Source organism: Primulina eburnea, chromosome 15 (genome assembly GCF_022965805.1).
Source record: "Primulina eburnea isolate SZY01 chromosome 15, ASM2296580v1, whole genome shotgun sequence".
Taxonomy (NCBI): domain Eukaryota; kingdom Viridiplantae; phylum Streptophyta; class Magnoliopsida; order Lamiales; family Gesneriaceae; genus Primulina; species Primulina eburnea.
In genome coordinates, this window is record NC_133115.1 from 32,069,562 (window position 1) to 32,089,865 (window position 20,304).

Sequence of the window (20,304 nt, forward strand, 5' to 3'; positions counted from 1 at the left end):
CATCTAATGATAATGACTAAAATCATTAAAAACTGAAAAATACAAAACTAAAAATGAAAACCACTACTTCATCCGTCTCAATTATATAAGTTTGTTTGTTTTAATACATATATTAAGAAAATGATTAAAAAAACAAATTCACATAAAAAAAAAAACTTAATATTGTATCCATATTTGTTTTTCCATTGAATAGAAACTTCGTATTTTATCTATATTTAATTCATTTAAAAAATAATGTAAGTTGTACAAGATTTAGTTAATGAAGCTATATTAGCAGAGAAGTAGAAAAAAAAATATTGGTATACATTATAGTCTATATATTTGAAACCAAAAAAAGAAAAGAAACATGATTAATATAAATAGGACATATGTACTAATAATGACCAAAGACATAAAAAAACAAACCTACTCAACCAAAAATACGACCATATAACTATTTCTTTTTAATTATTTTCAAGATTACTATTTCCACATATTTTGAGATCATAGCTTCCTAAACTTCGAGGAGAACAAAAGGATATGCTTAATTTCATAGCTTAGTGTCCGTAAAATGGATTAAACTCAACTTACACATCTCATAGTATAAAATAGATGAATTGAGTTGATAATTTATCGACCCGAAAAAAAGCAGGCCGACCAATATAATGGCGGGTTGCAACGAATTATGAGTCCAGCTATCCCATTTTGACACCTTCATAAATATTAACGAGTAATTGAATTAATTACTTATACACCAACACTTCTTGTTGCATTAATATATCGCCAACTCATTTAATTTTATTTAAATACTACATATTTTCATATATCAAATGTTAAATATCTAAAATAATATCTATTCATTCCTTTTCACATAAACCACAATTAAGTTTTAATATATCCTAGTTGCCATTTGCCGGACCATTTAAATTTAGGTAGAAATTTGTGTGAGATAGTCTCATGGGTCGTGTTTTGTGAGACGAATATCTTATTTGGGTCATACATGAAAACATATTACTTTTTATGTTAAGAGTATTACATTTTATTGTGAATATAGTAGAGTTGATCCGTCTCACAGATAAAAATTCGCGATTACATCTCACAAAAAACCTCCACTTAAATTTATAATCTTTTTGCATTGTACTATTTTATCAAACAAATGTAATTTTTTTTAAGAAGAGAACATCAACTTTATTAATAGTCGAGATTTCTCTTACCAACAATTTATCAAACGAATCCCTCTCACATGGTTTTTCCAAGAAGATTTATCTGATTAATATAATTTACACAACTATTATATTAACTCGAAGTTGTTGAGTTGTTCAAAAAATCAGATCATTATTATAATTTAATTTCTTTAAAAATGTTAAAATATTAAAAAATGTTAAACAAAAAATTATACAATCCAGATCACTGTCCCATTCCCTTGAAAGAATCGCCTCCGTGAAAACAAACGCGCAGGTCACCCAACTCAAACAGATACAATAATAAAACAAAACCTCCATTTCCATAGAGAATAATGAAATTTTCTTTGCAGGAATACGATCGCAAGGCTTGAATAATCTCTGCATTCTTCTCTGTATTCCGTAATCGACACATGCAAACGAATCTATAGAGAATCAATAGTTTCGATTCGGTTTTTGTGTGAGGCAGATCTTGAAACCGTGAGGAGGAGTTTTTCCTTTCCTGATCGCGAGCAGTTCGAGAAACGGTTTCCTCCTTATCCAATCATCGCACATATCGCGTCGGTTTTTTTTTTTTTTTTTTTTATGATTTGAATGTGAATCCGTGGAATCTGATTGAGAGACGGTTGTGAGATATAGCATGATTTTCAGTTAAGGTTGGAATCATGTGGAGGAATTGTTAATTGACTGAAACTGGAGTATAATTAGTGAGTGGATGGAAGATAGAGGAAGCGGAGGATCTTTTGTAGCGGTGAGGCGAATTTCGCAGGGGCTCGATCGCGGAAGTGCTTGCCATTCTACATCTGGTATAATTCCTTTTTTCGTTTTTTTTATATATCTTATTTTATTTCGTTCTGTAATTTGCTTGTTATCCTATTCCTAACATTGTTCACCTATCGATCATCAGTATCCTCATTTTATTCTCACTGTTCTCTCTCTCTCTCTCTACCTTTTGTTCGTATGAGTGCCTATCGATGGATGTGTGTATGTGTCTCTGTGTATTCATGCTTAATTGCTTATAATGAAACGCGTGGGGATTATGGATCTGTGTGTTGAAAGATTTCGTTTGTTATGCCTAAGTGCATTGAGATTTCGGGTCGGTTTTTTTTGGCCGTTTCCAAATTCGTCCACAGTGTTTTCTGTATGTTCACGCTATCTATCTGTTAATGATTTGATGGATTGCTTGAAGCTTGAAAATTCTTGCAATTCTGTTAAGACATTGTTTTCGAATATTTTACACTTTTAAATTAGCTTCAGGGTGAAAATTCACTTATTCTGTGGCTCTGACAATATGTTATGTTACATTAGAGTAACTGTTCCATTTCGTACGTTATTATATTAATAAATCATTGATCGAACATTATCTCTGTAAGTTTCTTGTGGAGTGGTATTTGTTGGACTAATTGATTTTTTAGTTTTTAAAAATTTGTTGGACTCATTGATCAGAACATAAATTATGTAAATATTTTCCTTAAACATGTTATATTTGATTGATTTTTTAGTTTTTAAAAATTTATTGGACTCATTGACCAGAACATAAATTATGTAAATATTTTCCTTAAACATGTTATATTTGAGACTATCATGACTAAGGGCAGCAATTCAATCGAGAGAGGATAGGTAGGCTAAATCTTCAATTTTAAAGAAATCATATATAGATTTCAATATTATGAAGGGCTCTTAATAGTCGACTTTTTGGTGTCTACTTTATATGCATTAGAGTTAATAACTTTAATTGGGCTGTCTCCCGTTAGTTTTCTTTTCGAGATGAACAATTTCAAGGTATGTCAAAGTTAGGAAAAGCTCATGTTTTTCACGAAGTTAGTGTTGCATGACCATTATTGCCTAATAACAACCAACTGGTACGTGCATGTTAAAATACAACTGTTGTCTCCCAAGAGCTCGAACATTTGGGACAAGTGAATTAATCCCCTTGCCCCTGTTTATGACAATGGAACTTGGTTATATTGCATAATTGAATTTTGTATAACAATAAACTTCAAGACAGGAATTTATTTATAAGTTGTACTTTAATTTATTGTATCATAAGAAAGTACTTTATATTTTTGTCACCGACCTAAAATGGAATCTGACTTGGTTGCTTTCTATTCTTCTTATTCTTGTAAAATGAGTTTTGTCTTCTTACTATTTGTAGCTCTATTGACAAAAATAGAGATGCTGGAGACTCACCAATGACCAAACATGAACTGATTCAGACCAACTGATTACTGCTCATTTTTGCCTGAAATGCTCTTTAAATCTATTTGAATGTGTATTTGTGTGTGTGTGTAAATCATGCTTAGATAAAGATGATCGCACATTAACATGAGAATAATTCTTGTGATAGGTATGAAGTTGCTATTTGTTATCTAGGGGGAAGCTGATTTCTGCCTTATCATTTACTTGCACCAGGATATGTTTAAAAATACAAAGCATCATTCCCATTATTAATTTTTTCCGATCTATTTCTTTTGTGACAGAGGAGGTTGTGGCAGGATCAGCTGCATGGCTTGGCAGAGGCCTTTCATGCGTTTGTGCTCAGAGAAGAGACAGTGATGCTAGGCCATCATTTGACTTGACACCTGCACAGGTAATGTTCTGCTGCTTCGGATTTTCGACTCTTGTTGAATTAAAGTTTATAGTAACGTATGTGTTTCAGGTGCCAATGTTGCATAGCATTGTTTTACGGAGTCTCTCTAGCCCTTCTTTATCTTGGTTTACTTTATCTGATTTTCTCTCATTACATCTTGATCAAATTTCCTTATATCCAAATTGGCTTGTGTTGCTCGTATAAGAAGGTGAAGCCTTCAAACTCCCATGCTCTGATCAGGACTGTTGCGGGGCATTAAAACCTAGATGGCCTAGGCACGAATGGCCGGAGAAATATGGTTCACTCATGCTCATAGAATGCCTGTGAATTCAATGCATATCTGTTTCTCTTCCGCATTGTGCTTAAGTCGTGTTTTGACAACTTAGGCACCATAAAATTGTGTACTGATCGATCAGCCTCATACGGTCGAAAAGTTCTTCATTGTATTGTTTGTATTCCTTACTTTGTCCCGTAACTGACACCTAATTCACTAGATTCTGATGTTCCATTTTACCTCATGTGCCAGGAGAGATGCTTACAGAGGCTACAGAACCGGATAGATATTTCCTACGATAGTTCCATTCCTGAACATCAGGTATAGTAGTTCATGAAGATGCTATGCTGTATGCATGTGTCAGATACTCATGAGTAGTGGAGCAATGTCAACGGAAACCTTCTTTCTAGTCATGATTAACTATGAAATCGTAAGATGTTTCTCGTTCTTTCAAATTGATTGGTTTTGATTCACAGAAAGCTCTGCGGGAATTGTGGCATGCTGCCTTTCCTAAGGAGGAACTTTGTGGCTTAATATCGGATCAATGGAAGGAAATGGGCTGGCAAGGAAAAGATCCATCTACTGATTTTCGGTACTCAAATATTCATAGAACTCTATCAATCTCTTGAAACAAGTTGACTTAGATCTCGGTGAACCTACGATTTTCGTTTTGGAATTGGTGAATTTAAATTTTTTGAAACCTTTGACATGTTTATCTTTTAGGGGTGGTGGATTCATATCATTAGAAAATTTGCTGTACTTCGCGAGGAATTTTCCAGTAAGTTTACTATCTCTCATTCCTAGTGCAAGCCTGCACAAGCATGTGGTATAAACTTGGTCTGTGCATGTTTTGGTTTGTGGTTAAATAAGATGGGCCCTCTCCAATAAGTGGCGTATCATTCTCATTGTTTGTTTGAACTTTTTTTACATCTGGTTTTGAACTGCTTTGATTCGATAAAGCTTTGGTCACATGCCATTAATCTCATTCTGTAGTAATCCGGCTTCCCGTATTACTTTCTACTTCTGTTGAATTTAATTGCAGATTGTTAATTCATGAAATTGAAATTTTAATAAGTTGGTCAAACTTGATCTCCTTTTATGTTTGGGTGATTTTTGGTGGAATTGATCTGAAGGTTTAATTTCTGGCAACGAATTAAAATTTTGAGATAAAGAGAGTAATTTGAAGTCCTGAGCCGTGTTTTAATTAATGGAAATTTACTTCCTGCGGAAACATCCCAAGCGGGAACAAAATTGAGGAAAAGTTGAAATTCATGCACATTTTTTCTTTGCACCACAAATTGATGGTGCATTTAATCGGTCTGTGGGATGCAGCCACTGGCCCTCGTATCTGCAGCGTTGAAGATTGTTTGGACATGATGTAGGACTAGAAAAGCTTATTGCAAAAAATCTGGTCTGAACTTTGCAAGTTCCTTCTGTTGGATTCATTTGACTTGTTCATTTGTACAACAGTTTCCAAATCCTATGTAGGGTTTTCTTTGTGACTGTTTTCCTAAAGTTATTATTGAAATCTATGTTTTGGCGAAATCATACTGTGTTTTCTCCACAGAGATCCTTTCAGGATCTTCTTCGGAAACAAGAAGGCAATAGGGCGATGTGGGAATACCCGTTTGCCGTAGCCGGTGTCAACATCACATTCATGCTTATTCAGATGCTTGATCTTGAAGCAGGTAGCGTTTTGAATATATAGTCAAAAGGGGGTGCCACGGCGACGTTTAGCCTCAAGCTCATTTTCATTTTGCCTGTTTATTTGTGTTTCTTCTTCAAATGACCTCAATAATCCCTTCAACTTGTGACTGATAGCAATTACAAAAAGAATTAGCTGTGATGCCTGTTCTGCAGTTTTGTTTAAAAGTGTTCTGAAACTGTTTTGTATCTATATTGTGCCTAGAACTATTTCTACCATATTGGAAATGGAAAAGTTATACATTTATTAGCTTTCTATTTGTCGGCAAGCAATATATTTTATTAACTTTCCATTTCACTCTTGGTCCAATAGTTGGTGTCGACTGAGCTTCTGAAATTGTTTTTTCTAGATTTTTTCTCAGACGCTTGTCAGAGATGAGAATGAAGCATTGTCATTTCTATCAATCACTTGTCTGTATTTCATGATTTCTCATTTCTTGCTCGCATCAAATATGAACTGCTAAACTTCTCATGCTTAGATTTTTTATGATGCTTACCACAATGTTGTGATTTGAGTACTGGTAGAATCTAGCCACACGATGTTCACTCAAAGGCAACAAGTGCTGTACTCTTTGCTAACAAGCCAATCTGTTACATTATTTTTTGCAGTGAAGCCCCAAATGCTCGTGGGAGCAACCTTCTTGAAGTTTCTCGCAGGTATAGTTTGCAGTTTCACTCGGAGGTAGAAGGACAGCCGGGGAAATAATAATGGCCATCAATTTGATTTGCTTCTAACAATCGCTAATTATTGAACTTAATTTATGTTCCTAGAGTTTTGATGATCATGACGGATTTCTTTTGTTTATTAACCTGCCAGAGAATGAATCCGCGTTTGACCTTCTATATTGTATAGCATTCAAGCTAATGGACCATCAGTGGCTTGCTATGCATGCTTCCTACATGGATTTTAACGTAAGTTTTCATTTCTTAAAATTATATGTCATAACTTTTGAGTTCATATTTTTTTAATATACTATTTTAATTTTACAATGCAATATAACTCATTTTTACTTGATTTAAAGAAAGTATACAAAAATCAAATGTTGTGAATTAACATTTCTGTAATAATTTCAACAATTAGGAAAAAACAATTTTTTTTTTAAATTTCAAATCACTTGTTTCTATTTTACTTGCTACCAATTGGATCCATTGTGTACACTAAATTTGGAGTTCATGTTTCGGCTTCCATGCTAAACTCAGGCTGTGATGAAAGCCACGCGACGGCAGCTGGAAACAGAGCTTTTGCAGGAAGACATAACACGCCTCGAAGATTTACCTTCTTACGCCCTTCTCAGTCGATAACACAATCGCAATCTTTAATGGATGCTTCTCTTCTTTATCATTCAAATTAGATGTTTGTTGTAGATTGTAGGGGTTTGATCTGTTTTTTCAACTGATCATTTGTGAGTGTGTCACACGTAGGCCTTGTCTGCTAATTAGAGCTTTGAACAATGAAACGTTTTGCGGTATGTATTATCGGCCATCACTCAATAAATAGGTACATGTTACGGAGAAATGCTCATTCTTTCCCTGTTTTAGATCGTAACATATTTTTAAAGAAAAATTACTTGATTTCAAGCTAAACTTAAAAGGTACTATCTTAACCTTAAATCTAATTACCTATGATATTGATCAGATTGAGATACTGTCTTAAAGTAACCTCTCATTAACTTGAAAAAATTGATGGATGGATGGTGATATCCTCGGGAGGCGCGGGTCATGGGTATCAGTTGATCTCAGATCATAGATCAAGTTATGAGAAGTTTTGGACTAATCCGACAAATAGCCGGGCAAACATATTTCCGAGATAACATCTTCTCGAGCAACCAGAAGCTCGGGCTTCCAGACAAGTTATCGGGTGATGGTTTTCTACCCAAGTTACCTTGATGATAGCACCGCACTCGAGTGCACAAGTATGAAATACCTTATCTTGGTAATCATTATTGTCAGAATTGCATGGATTTGACATGTCAGAGAAGTTGGTGTCAGAAAACAGGGTATGAGCAACCATCCATAATTAGTAAATGAACACTGAAAACAAGGTCATCATTAACTTTCTTTATATAAATATCAGGTTTACTTAAACATTGAAGGCATTCATTCATATATATCTTGCTCACATCATTTATTCTCTAGAATATACACTATTTATACAACATTTCTCTTTACTACATGATTTTTTCATCATTCACATGCTGATTTTAGCATCGGAGTAGTCACGTCGAACATCTCTGTGGCGTCCATTCACGTGGTTATCTTCATGTTTATATGTCACCACTGATCTTTCTCGGAAGAAGAAGACTTCGGTTCGGACGCATCTCACTAGGCTCTCATTCCTCATCATTCCAAAACTCGACCCGGTGAAATTGCCCACGCTACTTGCACCATATTTTTATCCGATCACATCAATGAGTTTATTAGATCACAAAATTTATTCTTGGATTTTTTCGACACAAAACTTTCTAAGCAACTTTGTTTTATTCTACTTTCCTCTCTAAATTCTTTTGATCTAAATGAGTCAAGCCAATTTAAATAACATTCGATTCTATGTAAAATTATCAACAATGATCCAACTCATGTATGTTCGGAAAGCATTTCGAGTTTTTAAATAAAGATATTTTATTTTAATAAAATTATAAATATGAATAAATTTAAAAACAAACATGCATGGAGCTGGAGTTGTATTTCTTGCTAAATTTGAGCGAAAATTATATTGTTTGATAAAATTAGAAGAGTTTCTAAATTAAATTTTAAAAAAAGTTGTATCTTAACTATTTATCATTTTAATTAATTCGTAAATTTAAATCAAATTTTAGAATTTGTAACCAAATAAGAGAAACATATTATTTATCACCCTGTGAAAGCGAAAACCCCTTATGAAAAATAACTGATCATAAATGACCCTGTGTTTTTTAAATTTAAGCAAAAACACCTACCTCTCTTTTCTGTTTGCATTTGCATCCAAATTTTATTTTTAAAAGTGACACAACATAAATAAAAATATTTCTTTTTTTAACTAAGTTAATAAAAAAAACTAAAAGAATGTTTTGATTATTTATCATTTTTTGTAAAAAAAAAAAAATTGGATTTTAAATAACAAAAATATATTTATATTAGAATTTTTTATTTAGATTTCAGGAGATACTAATCACCAAAATGAAAGTTGAGACATAGGGAAATTGGAAATTTGGGCCCGATTTTGAAACAAAAATGGGTTGGGCTATAAGTGGGCTGAGAAATGGATTGGTCATTGTATAATCCAACCAAATCAGCTGATGGTCACCGTCCGATGAATTCCGGCGAGCCTGATGAAGATAACCGCTGCCGTCGACGCCATAGAATGGGAAATATGAGCCAACAGAAAGGATGTTCGAGACTGCACCAAACCGTGGCAAAGATGTGCCCAAATCGAACAAAATTCGGAAAATTAATCTTTTGTGGATGAAACCTCCGTCAAATGCATATCTAATTTCCGGAGATTCTCCGGGAACCGTAATATCCGCTTCGTAGTCTCCACAAAACACGATCGACTTCCTTCAGAATTATGAATATTTCAGAAATTCATTCCAACCAGTGGAAATTTCCAGTTTCTATAGGAAATCCTACAGAGAATTGATTCGGGTTGCTGTTACATATTTATCTGAAAATTTTCATAATTCAGGAGTTTCAATGACTACCAGCAAAATGACTTTCAGGCGCGCCTCCCTCCTACGTTGCTTTGCACGGAGCTTTTTGGTAGTACAGCTCTGGAAATTGTGCTCTGTTTGGGAATTCCTCTGTATTTTAGCCAGATTGCTGCTGTCAATCTTATCCTCATGGGTCGTTGAAGGGATTATTCTGGTTAAATCTTTGAAGTTATCGGCTTTCTTTTTAAAGGTATATAGTCATTGATTAAATGATTACGATTTTTTTTCACCCTGCAGTTTTCGGATTATCTTTTGTGTTATGCATCTTTCTTCAGGTCTTCCAGCTTGTAAGGCTATTATAATTCCTTCTTCAGGCTTGACAGTTTTGACATTAATCTTATCCGCATTATATATTTTTTGAGAGCAGAATTTCAGGAAGCTATAGTATCTATACTGATAGAATTAGCTGGAGTTGTTTCATAACCACACACAAAGAAAGATGCTTAAAATTCACTGTGCTATTAGCAGATAAACGTTACGTACTCGCCGATTGAATTTTACTATTAAAATGGTTATGCTGGGAAGAATATACCGGGGTGGATTGTATATTTTCAGGAAATTAAAGGCAATATTGTGGAAAGTGAAATGGGTTCTCCTTTGATTGGAAGGAGATGAGCCTAATGGAAGTTAGAAATCAGTGGTTATACTTTATAGCTGGATGCACTAAATTACGACCATAACTTATTTTTATCTTCCGTTGATATCTGAATATAGTTCTTCATACTTAATGATATTTGTGATTGTTTAAGGTTATTACTACTGTGGAAGGGTTGTCAACACCTCAGCAAGAAACTATAGGGCAGATTTGGTTTGATATTTTGCTCTAGAATTTTATGGGTATTTCAGCACGAGATTTGAGATGCTCTTGGGTGAATTTCTTACACTTGCATGCTGGATTTTTTAGTATAAAGTTTTATAATGTCGATGAATGTGTTTTTCAGTTTTTATTGTTTGCTCGTTCTATTTCGTGCAATTTGGTCGGCTGATTCTTTAAATTATTTTTTAGTAAGTAAATTTTATCTTAGCTCCTTTTGGTGCATTTATGCAATTAATTCAGTCTATGCTTTCTTCTTTTGCTTAGCCCCTATTTTGATGGGATTCCTGTGCTATGTCATATTTTGATGCGTAACAAATTTCTAGCAGTGTTTATTGTGAAACACACACAAGTGCACCTTGCAGAAGTGTTAATTAGATGTAATTCATCAAGATTCCTGATAATGCAGGTGCAATCTTTGGAATGAAGTCAGGTTTTAGCAATAAAAGTGGTTCTACAAAATTATAGCATGTTTTAGAAAAATCTGTCAGATGATAATAAATTAATTAGCCTCGACATCGGCGTAAGATTTTAACGCTCAATCCAGAGATTTTTACTATCTTTATACTAATTATTATAATAATAACAGGTACTGTTGAATGTTGCATATCATGGTGAGAATAAAGAAACTCAGAAAAGACAAACAAAGGGATAGAAAAAGAAGAGAAAGGAGGGTGTTGACATAGTGCGCCTTGCGCATGGGAGAAAAACACAAGATCCAGCCAAGGTTTTGCTAATTGCTATGGCTATAAAAGCAATTTGCTCGTGAATAGGCGCAGCTCTGCACTTTTTTGACAAATGCACATACGATGCGACAAAACCGTTATCTATTAGTGCAACATTAAATCCCCTTATATTATTTTGTGATTTTCCCCTAAAAGTTTTTCTTCAGTTGGACTTGTAATTTCTTTTGGAGCAATATTGGTGCAGTCAAATATTGGTTACTTGTTTTCTTTAGATTTCTTTTTTTTTTTTGGAAAGCGCTTTCTTTATATTTCTAAATGAAATCTCATGCTTAGAAACTGGATTTGTTAATTTTATTGAAGTAAATTTTGTTCAGTTATATTATCTTTCTTTTTCTCTGTCATTCCTTCTTTCATTCTTCTTTAGGTATTCTTATTTTCTATTTACTCTAATGCGGCCGCCTCCCCCTCTAACGTGAAGATCCCCCTCCTTCCCCTCCTCCCCTTATATTTGTTCTGCATCTATTTATATGAGCATGCCTAAATTCTTTCCAATTCGCCCTTATTTGATCACTGGTGAATTTCATGTTCATTTGCTAGGGTATAATCATGCAACAAATGTTAGGTCATTTGTGAATTTTGCGCTTCAGTTCTCGTTTTTCTATTTGAATATATGGCACCCGAATTTAATGCTAAATTAGACGAAATGAATTTTCTCTGTAGGATTCTTATTAAGTTATCATATACTTTTCACACAAAGTTATGCATTTTCGCTGATTGTGATGCCGAGAACAATTTTCCAAAAAGGATAGAACATTGATCCAATTTATTATATTTCCGATTTACTTGTTTTGAAGATGAACTTTTATTCTCACTCCCAAGCAACAATTCAATCGTGCAATAATTTTATGGATGAGCACGGTGATGGACATTTTTAGTTTGCTGATTTTGTTTGCCAACCTTGCATTAGTTACTTGCACCAAATGAGTTTGTTTGATTAATTCGATTTACTTCTAGAACCTCTAATTTGATTCTGTCTGTCAATCGCTTTGATATTTAGTTTCTAAAATTATGTATTTCATATATCTTGTATCTTCATGTTTAGAATCTTCAGGAGTAGAGTAGCTTATATAGTCTGTACATAGCCTTTTCATTTTCACCATATGTTCATAAAAGTTCGTCACAAGCACTTTGGCTTGCTGTGTTTTGGTTAGCATTCAGGAATGTATAATGTAAACACCATATTGTTCTTTGTTTTCTTAAACATTTCTCCAGATTTATTCTGCATCCTATTGCTAAAACTCTGTGAGTGGATGTTTCCCTGAGTACAATGCAGAAACCTGATGTAGTATGCTTTATTGCATTATTTAAAGGATATCTCGAGCATATCTTTGTTGCTATATCTTGTCATGTCATCTATGGATCGTGCATATTACAAATGGTCACACACTCAGCGTGCACAAATTATTAAGCTAGTCCGTGAAGATAGGCTGAGCAATCTGCCTATAGATATTCTCTATCACATTCTCTCATTTCTTGATGCCACTGATGTTACTCGGACCAGTGCATTAGGAAAAAATTGGAGGAACATATGGAGTTCTGTCCCTTCCATTGAAATTTGATTTTGATGTGTTTCTGGTCCAGATGCCATATCTGCAGTTGAATTATTGTGAGTGTTTATCAAAGTTTTGGGTATTCTTTTTCCGGACCTTCTTTATGAGAGAGGCATCTCAAGTCACCCAGCTTCGTATTTCGTGTCATTATTTTGATGTCAACCAATTTCATCTGTTGATCGGTCTTTTTGCTACGCAAAATGTCAAAGAACTTCAGTTTGAGGCTAGATTTACTGTAGACGATTATCCATTCAGCCTTGCACTTTCTGAATCTTTGTCAGCACTAAGGCAATATTTCTGAAGAGGGCTTAGGACCTACAAAACAAAGTTTAGTTTGAAAAGAGCATCAAATGGTACTATTGTGTCCTGGGCTCTCTTTATCGATTAGCATACTAGAAGATATGCACGTGCAACACACGTGCAACACATATTAGAAGATATGCACGTGCAACGCACGTACGTTGCACGTGTGAGAATACAAAAATGATATGAGGAGAATAATTCTTACATTACTCATACTATCTTTTATTTTTTAATAATTAATTCAATCTACAATTCATCGATAAAATTCAGAATTTATTTTTGCCCGAGTTCTTGAATATTAATATAATTGAATTGTTTTAGGTTTTATATATATATGAATATATAACTTTGTAATATTCTATCTAAATATAAAAATATTTATTAATGTGATCCATAATCAAAACCGTATTCTTATTGTCACTTTGACACATATTTTAATATTTCAACCTTAAAATTGTAAAAATAATATAGTTAGACTATGAGTATTCAAATTAATAAAACAAAAAACAAATATATTAATTTTTTTTATATGAACCATAATTTTTAAATTTCTCATAATATATTTTGAAGTTATAAAGTTCTATACATAAATAATGTCCTAAAAAGTAGCTACAAGTTCTACAAATATTCATTGATTAAAATTTGACAAGGCATAAAATATGAAGATAATTATAATATTTTTAAAAACTTTTATTTTTTGAGAAAAAATATATTTAAAAGACATACAAAAAATTAAAAATATTATAAATCACTTTAAGTAAATGTAGATGTAAAGTAATTTGTTTTACATTAAAACGAATTCATTTTTATTTCTCTTTTTCTATCCCTTTGATATATATATAAGAATAGTTGTACCATTACCACTAGCTATAGAAACACTCGGTCCTACAGTTTTTTTTTTTTTTTTAAAAACGGAGTATAAATTTCATTTCAAAAAATAGAAGATACGTTTAAATTTTATTCCAAAACATGATGGCTAAATTTCATTTTTCTTCCATTTATTTTAGAAGCCATTAATAGCTGGAAGAAAAAAAAACAAAAAAAAAAATTATTAATATCATCTTTTAGAATTTCATTAAAGATGCGGTTTTTTTTTAAAGAAGCTAGAAGAAAACAAAACAAAAAAAAATTATTAATATCATCGTTTAGAATTTCATTAAAGATATTTTTTTTTAGAAAATTTGTGCAAATTTCATCACATTTATAATAGTTTTAAATTTCATTAATTAATAGATGAAAACAAATAAAAAAGAAGTATGTTTATTTTAAATTTCTTTCATTCCAAAAAATAGAAGATATGATGAAAAACAAATAAAAAAAACATATATTAATGGTTATTATTAAATGAAGATAAGAACGTTTATGTAAATTTACAATTCAAATTCATATATTTATAGCAGTATTAGATTAGATATTAGATTAGATTTAATATGTTTCATAATTGTCTCCATGGTTTAGAAAAAATACAAAATTATTCAGTTTGGAGTGAAATAATTTGTTGAAACTTGGACGGGTGGAAAAAAGTATATGCCGTTCATTTTAGTCTTGTTCAGTACCTTGATCTTTGGCGTAAGGTTTTGGCTGGTAAGACTTTGGCTCTGCCGAATAATATGAGAAAGAGTCGTCCCCTAGCTCCTTTGTCTCTTTTTCTAGAGTTCTTATGTTAAGCAGACGTTCGAAACGGGATGAAGTTCACAATTTTGCTTTAAGAAAAGATAAAAAAAAAATAAAAATAAAGCAGAGGTGAAAAGGAAGAAATGGGGATCCACCACCAAATTAGAAGAGGAGTGTGGTAATGATAGAAAATTGGAAGATATCTAAAGGGTTGATTTGATATTGAAAGGAAGCATTCATTATTATTGCATGGAATTCAGCGCATACTTACTTACATCCCCATTTGCTTCAACTTGCGAAATATAATTAATCTTTTGAAATTTTAATGAATAATCATGAGATTGTCGGATCCGTAGGTAAGCTTCTTTTTGATTTTTCAAAGTGGAGCTTCTTCTCCGATCCCATTCTTCATCTCACATTCCAATTACATTATGTTAATTCTTGTTAGATCACAGATTCACAGTAAATAATGTGCATACGATGTCATACTATTTGGTTTTGAAGATATAGATTCGATATTTTTATATCATCTCGTGTTTGATTTGAGTTTTACAATAATGGAAGTTGAAGAATAACTATGTCGTCATTATCTTTCGTTTCATCATTTCTTATCTCAACCTACAAATCAAATTGTGTTATGCAATATCATTTATGATCGAATGGAATATGTGTGTATGTGAATTGATCTCTTGGGTAACCCACTTTGGAAAGGTGTGAGCACCGTTGAGACGACATCCAGTAGATGTGATGAAATTGTACATCCAATTGTGCAATTCGAATATTTTAAAACTTACAGTTCAAGCAGTATGTTTCGATTGCTTTAATTAATAGGGACAATTATTGTACTCAACAACTTATCTACCAATAATTGCGCTCTTGTGTGAAAATATACATAAATCTAAATACATGTGACAAGGAGAGAATCAAAAGATTGAAACAATCAAACTTGACTTGATAAACAATCCTCCCACAAATTTAAGTAATGTTCTTAGATCTTACATTACCAGGGAAAAAACTCCAATAGTTTTAATCTGGAATTAAAACATTTATATTATTCATGTTTTTTTTTAAAAAAAATAACATACATTAATGCTTATTTTTTCTGTTGTTCATATGATAACAATTATTTTTTCAAAGATATTTTTTTAGAATTAAAAAAAATGTATTACACTACCCACACTCTTGTAGTGGTTATTGAAAGTGTTAGAAATGTCATGCAATGGACGATGAAACCAAGCATCAAATGGCGGAATCAGAAATATGGCTATGTCTCGATTGAAATTTTAAACTCTAAAATCTTTTAATATTTTAAATTGATTTATCCAGACTAATATCATATTATTTCAAAATTATAAAAAATTTAAATATCAATTTTTTAAAAAAATTGGGCCATCGTGGGTATATACCTATGTAGCTCCGCCCCTGCAAGCATTGTTCTTTTTAATTAATTAGATTTCACTAGTAGCTTTGTCGCGTTATCGAAAAATAGTAGTTTTCTAAAATATATTAATATAAAATTCAGAAAAAAAAAAAAGATATATATTATCGTAATACGAAATGAATGTTTGGAAATAGTTTCAAATAAGGAAAATAAAGATGAAAAGTGTAAACTTACTGCTGGACATACATGTGATATGGTCATTTCAATATCTTCCAAAGAAAATCGAAATGATGCCTTTCATGAATTGCTTTATTAAATGATGGCAAAAATTTGTGTGAGACGGTCTCACGGATTGTATTTGTGAGACAGATATCTTATTTGGGTCATCCATGAAAAAGTATTACTTTTTATGCTAATTAAGAGTATTACTTTTTATTGTGAATATGGATAGAGTTGACTCGTCTCACAGATTAAAATCCGTGAGACGGTCTCACATGAGACTCACTCTTAAATGATAATGTGAAATTAAATAATGATGTAAATATTTGGTTAAAAGAATAGAAAACACTTAGCTACAAAAAATTATGTAAATAATATATTCCATCTTTCATATACAAGTTTTTCTGTTTTGTTATCAAAATTGAGTTTTAATTCTTTATTTTTATTTTTATTTTTTTGTAATTTTAATCATTTTCACAAAATTATCTATTTGACATTGTACTCATCAAAATCACATAAAAATGAATAAAATTACGAAAACAAAAAAATTGACAAATTCAAATGGAAATTCAATTATATAAATGATTAAAGTCGTAAATTGATAAACATTAAAAAAAACATGATTTGCAAAAGTCTTTTTATATACTTTGGAATAATTTTTTACTCTTAACTGATTTTTTGGCTTTTTTCCATGCTAAATATTGAGAATTGGAATCAGTAGAAATTCGAATATATTGTGATGTTATAGCTAATGATTAATCCTCATATATTCCCTGAATATCTGTACTTATCACAGAATGGATTGAAAGTTTGTTCCATTTTTACCAACTTTTTCAGTTTGAAATTTTGACTGTGTTGGGGGAATTGGTAAATATAAAAATTTATTATTTATTATTTAATAGTATAAATATACAAAATATATATAGTTTATTATTACCAAGGTGCACGCAAGGAATAGTTGATGTATAAACATGATTACGAAATTGTCAGATTTTCTATCAGTACCCAATCCCTTTCTGTGGACAGAATCTTAATTTCGTCATTCTTAGTATTGAATTTATATAAAAATATATTAAGAGATGATACTTTATACAGTATGATTTTGCAAGCACTAAATGATAATAAAGATAAAAATTTATGTGATCCGAGTCGTATTTTGTGATACAGATCTTTTATTTGGGCCATACATAAAAAAATATTACTTTTTATGCTAAGAGTATTAATTTTTATTGTGAATATCGGTATGGTTGACCCATCTCATAGATAAAGATTATTAAGATCGTCTCACAAGAGACCTACTCAATAACAAAAATGCAAATTGATTATAAATTTAATTTATTTAAAAATTTATACAGTATGATTTTGTAAGCATTAAATCATAAAAAAAATGCAAATTGATTATACATTTAATTTATTTAAAAACAAATTGCTTGGGTGAAATGATTGGATTATTGTCCTTGCATCAGAAACTCATATATGCAGAAAAAAGATTATAAAAATTTCATTATTGCTTGCTGAATTACAATAAATAAAAATATTAAAATATATGCGAGAAGGTAATTAAAATAACAAAAACCAAGAAAGTGTTCGTTTTTATGATATAATATAGCGATATTCATTTTTAAATATATTGCAAATAGATTTTTTTAAAAAAAATTAATATTTTTGTGCATTTTAAACCAAATAACATTTACGATAAAAATATCTAAATTCGACCATTAAAAAAAAAACCCATAATCGCACGTATAATTGTTATTGATCGATTTTATGTGCTAAAAGCGAACACAAGCCTTACTCCATTGAACGGAGAACAATTTCTAACACCTAAAATTTATAATCTAATATAGAATAAAAATTACAATTTTAATCTCACTTTGTATTTTTTATCATCTACAATTTTAAAATACGACATAGTCGTGTGTATGTCAATTCTTTAAAATTTTAGTCTATGTATAACAAGAATATTGACATGACACTGCACATGTTTGTATCGACGTCCAATCCAGGGACGGAGCCACCCTTGGGCTAGGGTGGGCTCAGCCCCACCTAAATTTACAATTTTTTTTTTTTAGTTTTTCTGTATTTTTTTTTTTTTTTTGCTTTATTTTTATGTTTGGTTACCTTTGCTTTATTGATGCAAATTTGAAGAATTTTTGTTAACTATATGTAATTTTCTAAAATGATCTTCTGTAAATACCTATAATCAAATTTGACTTTCACTCGCATTTTGCTCAAAAGGTTTAAGAACTATAAGTTGATTTTTAAAATTAGCTTTAAGTCCCAAATATATTTTTAGGCTATATTTACAATAGCACACAAATATATTAAATTTAGCTAATATGATAATACAATTATGCAGTTACTACATATTTTATTATATCTTTATTTAATTTCTATTAATACTAAAAGTTTTATAGAATTTTAATTTTTTTAGTATGAACTATAGTGTATGTTTATCAGAATTGATTTTGAGAAAAATAAAGTAATGACTTTGAGAAATTACGCAAAATTTGCATGTGAATCATTGTATGTGATATTATATGATTTAGCAGTGATTTGAATTTTGTGCATAATGACTTAAATGATGTATCAAGTTTTTGTTTTCTATTAATGTCCATATTATTCTTTGATGTTTGTCAATATTCATTATTATTTTTTTACTGTTGGTTTTAAATGATGTGAATTGACTTTGGCTTTTGACCGCAATGATTCTTAAGAGTAAAAAATTTTAAAAATCTTTTTTGGAATTAAGATAAAGCCATACATCAATTCAGTCTATGGGTGAACAAAATATTGATTTCAACATATATAACTTATCGAGCTGAATTAATTTAAAAAATCAATTTGTTTAATTGGAATTTTGGTTTTAGTTTTTAAAATCTGGTACAGGTCGTTCTTACCAAAAAATGATTCAATCACAGTTGAGTACCACTATCGATTTAATGTATTTACAGCTGCAATAAATTTTCAAGTTGAAGATTTAAATATAGTATGAGACGGAGCCAACCCCAGATAATTTTGAATCCTGGCTCCGGCCCTGGTCCAATCAGCTCCATGTTGAAAGCATGTGCAAAATTGAGTGAAACTAAAACTTAACAAACAGAAAGACTAAAAAAAACTGAATAAGGACAAATATATATGATTAAAGTATAATTTTCTATATCTAATTTATTTTATAAAGAATTGAGACTGTTATTCTGTCCTATCCCTCCAAATCTAGTCGTGCTTGTCCTAAATTACACCAATCTCTGCAGAAAATCTTTTCAAAACAAAAAGGTAGATTTCTTTTTTACTTTGAGGGAAATTATTTTCTATTATTACTGCCTAAAGCATAATCCTATAGACACCACCATAGCCATGCATGCATCAATATCCTTTCCTTTCTTTTAATTTATATTTAGTGTCAAATTGGAGGAGAATATTCTTCAGAAATAAATTGACAAAATATTTATGTTTTAAAAACAATATTGACAAAATATTTATGTCAAAATGGTTCACTATTATATATATATATGATATATATATATATATATATATATATATATATATATATATATATATATATATATATTATATATATATATTATATAAAATACCAATGTTTTCAAACTGAACCGATTCAGTATTATATAAAATAATAATATATTTAAATTCTAAAATTTCTAAAAAAAATATTACTCTAAAAAAAGTGAACCATTTCGACTGTTAAGACGATTTTTAAATATTGTTCGAACAGTAGTCGAATCCTGACCGGTCAAACCGACTTGTCCAATCCTATTTTGAAAACATGGTTAATATATAGAATTACCCAATGAATTACAAGCAAAAGTAATATAACTAATGTATCATATTCACCAATGGTGAAAATGTTTTAAAAAATGATATGTGTATACACAAAAAATGACATTTTTTAGATAAGCAGTGATCGAGTAGTAGGGAACTTTGATTGTTGTACCATATTGTTAAAATTCAGTTTTAATCTCTTTTTTCATAAATTTTATTAATTTTTATGACGTGGTGCCAATGTCACATTGACATGCATGATATCGAGATGACATTGACGTGTGTAATGTCAAATCTGTACTTTAGCCCCCGATAAATTTCTAGGTGAAGTTTACGATATTAATCCCAAGATATACATGTGAGTACTCTATTGATAATGTGATCCCTAAAAAGTTATAATTATGCAAGAGTTGTACAAAGTTAATTTTCAGGATAGCAAAATGATCTCCTACACTCCGAATATGGCCCCCACGTGTCGTT

General features: G+C 31.1%; 1 protein-coding gene and 1 long non-coding RNA gene across 3 annotated transcripts; one reads left to right on the forward strand and one right to left on the reverse strand.

The window, feature by feature from the left end:
- The first annotated feature begins 1,402 nt into the window (after nt 1–1,402).
- LOC140813546 (uncharacterized) lies at nt 1,403–7,253 on the forward strand. Of its 2 annotated transcripts, none has more exons than XM_073172104.1 (9): nt 1,403–1,966; nt 3,641–3,750; nt 4,277–4,345; nt 4,501–4,616; nt 4,748–4,802; nt 5,592–5,712; nt 6,338–6,385; nt 6,546–6,640; nt 6,929–7,253. In XM_073172104.1, the coding sequence occupies exons 1-9, from the start codon at nt 1,876–1,878 to the stop codon at nt 7,028–7,030; spliced, it is 807 nt and encodes a 268-aa protein (XP_073028205.1). In that variant the 5' UTR covers nt 1,403–1,875; the 3' UTR covers nt 7,031–7,253. The 2 variants fall into 2 exon arrangements, with proteins under 2 accessions (XP_073028205.1, XP_073028206.1); XM_073172105.1 differs by lacking the exon at nt 1,403–1,966 and adding an exon at nt 2,217–2,256.
- A 3,094-nt stretch (nt 7,254–10,347) lies between these two features.
- On the reverse strand, nt 10,348–10,679 carry LOC140814819 (uncharacterized). Its single transcript, XR_012114173.1, has 2 exons — nt 10,575–10,679; nt 10,348–10,434 (listed from the first exon to the last, which is right to left on the reverse strand). It is a non-coding gene; the product is annotated as an uncharacterized lncRNA (long non-coding RNA).
- Nucleotides 10,680–20,304: the final 9,625 nt, after the last annotated feature.

Coding starts and splice junctions, on each gene's coding strand:
- LOC140813546 (XM_073172104.1), top strand. CDS start 1,876: ATGGAAGATAGAGGAAGCGGAGGATCTTTTGTAGCGGTGAGGCGAATT. Junction 4,346..4,500: donor GTTCCATTCCTGAACATCAG/GTATAGTAGTTC, acceptor TTTGATTCACAG/AAAGCTCTGCGGGAATTGTG. Junction 4,617..4,747: donor GATCCATCTACTGATTTTCG/GTACTCAAATAT, acceptor TTTATCTTTTAG/GGGTGGTGGATTCATATCAT.